This window comes from Brassica oleracea, chromosome C8, assembly GCF_000695525.1.
Source record: "Brassica oleracea var. oleracea cultivar TO1000 chromosome C8, BOL, whole genome shotgun sequence".
Lineage (NCBI taxonomy): Eukaryota > Viridiplantae > Streptophyta > Magnoliopsida > Brassicales > Brassicaceae > Brassica > Brassica oleracea.
The window spans coordinates 41726789-41733326 of NC_027755.1; the positions used below are offsets into that span (position 1 = coordinate 41726789).

General features: G+C 37.8%; 1 protein-coding gene across 1 annotated transcript; it reads left to right on the plus strand.

Annotated features, from left to right (window-relative positions):
- Positions 1 to 1067: 1067 nt before the first annotated feature.
- Positions 1068 to 4727, plus strand: LOC106308419 (protein ECERIFERUM 1). Its single transcript, XM_013745579.1, has 10 exons — positions 1068 to 1190; positions 1371 to 1588; positions 1681 to 1913; positions 2014 to 2233; positions 2815 to 3190; positions 3293 to 3400; positions 3487 to 3687; positions 3875 to 3982; positions 4053 to 4226; positions 4304 to 4727. Exons 1-10 carry the CDS (start codon positions 1131 to 1133, stop codon positions 4490 to 4492), a joined length of 1887 nt encoding a protein of 628 aa, XP_013601033.1. The 5' UTR covers positions 1068 to 1130; the 3' UTR covers positions 4493 to 4727.
- The last annotated feature ends 1811 nt before the right edge of the window (positions 4728 to 6538 follow it).

Below are 6538 nucleotides of genomic sequence, written 5' to 3' on the forward strand. Positions count from 1 at the left end.
TCGATATGTTCATTTTAAGGGAGTATTCTTGGGGTTCATTTAAATCACTACTCGGTTGTATATATGCGAGTATTTTTGCGAATGTAATAAGTAATCGGTTCTAATTGATTTAAGTGTGTTCTTCACTTCTTTCAGGTTAAAGAAAATGAGACAAGATTACAGCTACAGCCAGCCCTCTTCATCATCAGACTCTCTGGACATAACCTCCCTTCTTGAAGCCGAAGCTCAGATTTATGCGGATGAAACTGACAGTAGCAACCGCAATGCAATGCCGGTTCAGTACCCACGTCAACCAGAGGCTGATGATGGAATCCCCACGACATGCTACTGTGGAGCTCAGCCTGTTCTCGGTTGCTCTTACACTCCTAAAGACCCATACATAAGGTACTTTACGTGCGATAATGCTGATGATGGAGACTGCCACATTTGGAAATGGTGGGAAGTGGCAGTCATGGAGGAGATGAGGGAGTTTCAGAGGCAACTTAGTGATCTTAAGAAGACGGTAGATGAGAGTGAGCAGAAGCACCTTAACCTTGAGAAGACGGTACATTTAATATTTTTTTATTCATAAGGACTCCAAACTGAGACTCACCATTGGAATAAACTTTTGGATTAGGATCCTTAACTATTCAAAAAAAAAAATATAATAGTTTTATATGGCTAATGACCCCGTGGTGAGTCTCACCATTGCGGGTGCTCTAACATGAATGATCCTGAATGGCTACTAGTTGCTGAAGCATCAATCACCTCATATTGCTTAACTTGGCTCATCTGTATTTTAGATAGGAAATTGACAGACTTTCATTACACAAACTAAAAACACCAGATTTAGAAAGCCAATATCTACGTTACTGATGAATATCTTTCCTTACGTGAGGATATGATATAATCGGCAATCGATATTCGATAGGTGTGGGGGAGATTAGCTGAGTGTCATAAATGAGGATCCATGTGGGAAGTATCGAATGGAGGAGTACATGTTTGGTCCCGGTAGGGCCCTCATAGGGAAGTGGGCTGGTGGGAAGATAGGGGTTGGCTTCGTCATTCTACATCTACCAAACAGTTTGATACCTTTCTATATAACGTACTCATCGGCCGTAACAAAGAATTGGAGTACATACGACGGTATAATGGCTACGAAACCAGGCATCCTCACCGATTGGCCTTGGACACCCCTTGGGAATTTCAAGGTGCATTCTTTTTTCTTTCTCTCTTTGGTTTGTCTATTTAATTATTATATATATTGTTCTACTAAAAAACACTATTATGTAGTATATATATATATATATATATATATATAAAACTCGTGCTTATGATCGAATCCCGTTTCTGATGCATGATATGGTACGTGGAAACAATTAATACAATAGTACATAGTAATAGCACCATGGGCGGTCCATAGCACATACAAGTTTGTGACTGATGATCCGGTGGATCTCGGATACTCCCTCGTATTGCCCTTCTTGCTCTTCAGAATTCTTCACAACCAGGTTTGGATCTCTCTTTCCCGTTACTATACAACCAAGGGAAAGAGACGCATCCTCGACAAAGGTATCGACTTCAATCAGGTCGACAGGGAGACCAACTGGTGTGTTTTTCACTCTGTTTGTCATTTTATGCAACTGCGTCGCTTGTGCTTTATGTGAGCTAAGTATGTATTCTTGATATTTACGCGCGCAGGGATGACCAAATATTGTTCAACGGATTGCTGTTCTATATAGGGATCATGCTGCTGCCGCAGGCAAAGCAACTTCCCTGGTGGAGGACAGACGGAGTGTTGATGGCTGCGATGCTTCATGCCGGGCCGGTGGAGTTCCTCTATTATTGGCTCCACAAAGCTCTTCACCACCACTTTCTTTACTCCCGCTACCATTCCCACCACCACTCCTCTATCGTCACTGAACCCATCACTTGTAACTCTTATTTCTTATCTGTTATTATTTTTTTATCAAATTTACCTAAAATTTTTCACGTCCTAGTTTAGTAATATATATTTTTAATCATTATATTCAGCGGTGATACATCCATTCGCGGAGCATATAGCATACTTCATTCTTTTCGCCATACCATTGTTGACAACGTTGTTAACGAAAACGGCATCCATAGCGTCGTTCTCCGGATATGTAATCTACATAGACTTCATGAACAACATGGGACACTGCAACTTCGAGCTCGTCCCTAAGCGCCTTTTCCACCTCTTTCCTCCACTCAAGTACCTCTGCTACACTCCCTCGTAAGTCCTTGCACTTTCGTACCATATATATATACATTTATTTCTGTCGGCTATATATATGTCAAAATTTAGTACCAGTTTTTTTTCAAAACAATTTTGACTTACCTATGCATTAACCGGAAACCATTCTTTACATAAAAAAATACAAACAACGATTTTAATTATTATTATTAATTTTTATCCGCATCACTTGCATTTTCTTTTCTCAAAAAAAAAATATCACTTGCATTTGCATGTATACGTACATTCTCCTTTCATGTACAAAAAGGTGACCAGACATACTTGTACCCTTTTTTTTTGTTGTTAACTACCGAATACATGGACCACATAAAAATACAATATAATCTATATGCACATAATCCAATTTTCCACAATATGATGTATTTAGAGCCTATTTAACCAAACAGCCTTAGAAAAGTAAATATCAAATTCATTAGGGTATATGGCTCTTCTAAAGTGTAGAGTTATTAACACAGCTTTGTGTTTTCCGTATATCTATAACGAGCGGAATGTGATAAAACACCCTTATTGTTGTAATATCCTTCTTTTGGATGGTAAAATGATCATAATGAGAGTTGCAGATTCCACTCGCTGCACCACACCCAATTCCGAACTAACTACTCCCTCTTCATGCCCTTGTATGACTACATCTACGGCACAATGGATGAAACGTCGGATACATTGTATGAGAAATCTCTAGAAAGAGGAGAAGATAGAGTGGACGTCGTGCACTTAACTCACCTGACGACTCCCGAGTCCATATACCATTTACGGATTGGCTTGGCTTCATTTGCATCCTACCCCTTCTCTTATAGATGGTTCATGCGCCTTTTGTGGCCTTTCACATCTCTCTCCATGCTCTTCACTCTCTTCTACGCCAGCCTCTTTGTCTCTGAGAGAAACTCTTTCGGGAAGCTCAACTTGCAGTCTTGGATCATACCCAGATATAATCTGCAGGTCCTCATATTTTTCAGCTTATTTTTGACTCTTTTGTGAATTTACAACCTGTATAAGTAGTTTAGGTTGGTTTACTGATGCACTGAGATCTAATGCATGCAGTACTTGTTAAAATGGAGGAAAGACGCGATCAACAACATGATTGAGAAAGCGATACTGGAGGCAAATGAAAAAGGAGTGAAGGTGCTTAGCCTGGGTCTCATGAACCAAGTAAAGAAACACGGTTCCACTGATTTGGTTTTACATTGGTGTGAGATGTCATTTCATAATATTAAAACTGTGGTGGGTTGGAACAGGGGGAGGAGCTAAACAGGAATGGAGAGGTGTATATTCACAAGCATCCAGAAATGAAAGTAAGAGTGGTGGACGGCAGTAGATTAACAGCAGCCGTTGTGATAAATAGTCTACCCAAATCAACGACAAAAATAGTGATGACAGGCAATCTCACAAAGGTGGCATACACCATCGCCTCTGCTCTTTGCCAGAGAGGTGTTGAGGTTGTGTTTTTCTCCTCCGTTTCCCCCCTTTTTTTTGCTTGTCATTGCCTAAAGTAAAAGACAAATGAGTTTGAATTCCATATGTCCATAGGAGAAAGCTTAAGTCCGCACCTTCACTTGTCCAAGCTCTCTTAAGTTGTATTATATATCATAATTCATTTCATTTGCTTGTAAATGTTATCTGCAGGTCTTGACTCTATTACCTGAAGAGTATGAGAAACTAAGTTCATTTGTTCCAAAAGAATGCAGAGACCGTTTGATCCTTTTAACCTCTGAAACACTCGCATCAAACAAGGTAATTAAGTATACAATAAAAGTTGGAGAACAATCGAAGAGCATACTAAACTAATGAATTTTGGTTGAAGGTATGGCTGATGGGAGAAGGAACAACGAGAGAGGAGCAGGAAATGGCCACAAAAGGAACGTTATTTATCCCATTCTCACAGTTCCCCCTCAAGCAGTTACGAAGAGATTGTATCTATCATACTCCACCGGCTTTAATAATTCCAAAATCTCTGGTCAATATCCACTCCTGTGAGGTATGTATAAAAAGCTATCCAATCCAATTAAAAGTTTTTGCCGATATGCTAAGTAACTAAATAAAACACATATGCAGAACTGGTTACCGAGAAAGGCGATGAGTGCAACTAGAGTGGCTGGCATATTGCACGCCTTAGAAGGATGGGAAACGCATGAGTGCGGCACATCCAATATTCTTCTCTCAGATTTGGACCAAGTGTGGGAAGCTTGTCTCAGCCACGGCTTCCAGCCTCTGCTGCTTCCACATCACTTCCAATACCCCTGATTCCCTACTTTCAGATGATGAATATTGTTTCGGTAATTGATCATATATGATTTACAATAAGCCTCTAGACAAAGGATCCAGAATTTCACCTCTGTATTCTTAGCTGGTGGTTTCACTCAATCTATGGCTGATGCAACTATATGGTTTTCAAGAAAACTTACTATATTATTGCAATTGCGTGTGTTGTACGTTGCTGAATATCTATTGCTAGTAATAATGCTTCTGAATTCATATACATGGTACCCCAATGTTTTCTCAAATATGCAATCACATGCAGTTATTTAGACTACAAATATGGGGAAGACAGGTAACCACCCTATCATGATCCAACAAATTTGCAGTGGTACATAGATAAATACCATACCTGTGCTGGCAAGGCAGAGCAATAAACGGAATTGAAGGATCCACTTAGCAAATGTGGAAAGTCACTATATCCTCTTTATCGCTTGAGGACTTGTCCTTGGCAAATGGGCAAAGTATATTCTTAACAACTGAAGAGTTGAGCAGCGGAAGAAGCAACAAGTTATACAAGTCACCAAACAAATCCGAAGCTGAATGCCAAAGAGAACCAGGAAAATCATATCCAACATAACAATCTGACAGTAGACAAGAAAAATTCTAAATCGCTAAATCGGTGGAATAACCACTACAAAATCGCTATTTTCTTGAAAAATAGAGACAACAAAGGCTTCAAACCTCTTTCAACATCATCATATGTTAGTGCAGGATGCAACTATACATTAAAACAATATTTTCATATTTTTTGAAATTTTCTCAAAATCTATGTGTTAACAACCCCTACAAAAATATTGAATTTTGAGAATTGCTTTATATACTGAAGCCTATAATCTTTAGTGTTGTTTTAAAATTTCTACCATATTCTACATTTGTATTAATGTATGCTAAACTCTCTTTCATGGTACATGAGCATCTTTCAATTTTGTTTATAAATTAATTTAATAAATCTTCATATACTCCCTAAATTAGTGGACTAATCATTATAAAATTGCTATTTTTTAGAGAAATAGAGACAACAAAGGTTACAAACCTCTTTGACCATTATCATATATTATTACATGAGGCAACTATGCATTAAAGCAATATTCTATATTTTTTTAATTTTTCTCAAAATCTCCCTACGAAAATATTGAGTTTTAGGTTAAACGCTCTATATACTGAAGCCTAAACTTTTTAGTGTTGTTTTAAAATTTCTAACCACATTCTACATTTGTATTAATGTATGTTAAACTCTCTTTCATGGTATATATGAATCGTTATAATTTTTTATAAATTAATTTAGTAAAACTTCATAATACTCCATTAAATCGGTGGAATAACGACTATAAAGTCACAATTTTCTTGAAAAACGGAGATAACAAAGGCTCCAAACCTCTTTCAACATCATCATATGTTAGTGCATGATGAAACTATGCCTTGAAATAATATTGTCATATTTTTTGAAATTTTCTCAAAATCTATGTGTTAACAACCCCTACAAAAATATTGAATTTTGAGAATTGCTTTATATACTGAAGCCTATAATCTTTTTTAAAATTTCTAACCACATTCTACATTTTTATTAATGTATCCTAAACTCTCTTTCATGGTGCATGAGCATCGTTCAATTTTTTTATAAGTTAATTTAGTAAAACTTCATATACTCCCTAAATTAGTGGACTAACCATTATAAAATCGCTATTCTCTAGAGAAATAAAGACAACAAAGGTTCCAAACCTCCTTGACCATCATCATATATGAGTACATGAGGCAACTGATATCTTGCATATTTCCATTATCTTATCCATTCGTCCATGTGCATTTTGATCATATAGACTAGGATTTAGCCATGTTTAGGTTACATTTTGCATACATGAGTCTTTATCAGGTGTTGAAGTGCCACATGGAGTTCTTGGGGACATTTGGATGCATTTGGAGCTCAAAGGAGGTGAAATAGGTGATCATTGGACGAGCAGAGGATGGGAGCGAGGTTCCGCAGCGACGTCATGAGGTCGCTCCAAAGCACCTCTCAGAGCGACCTAGCTGGAG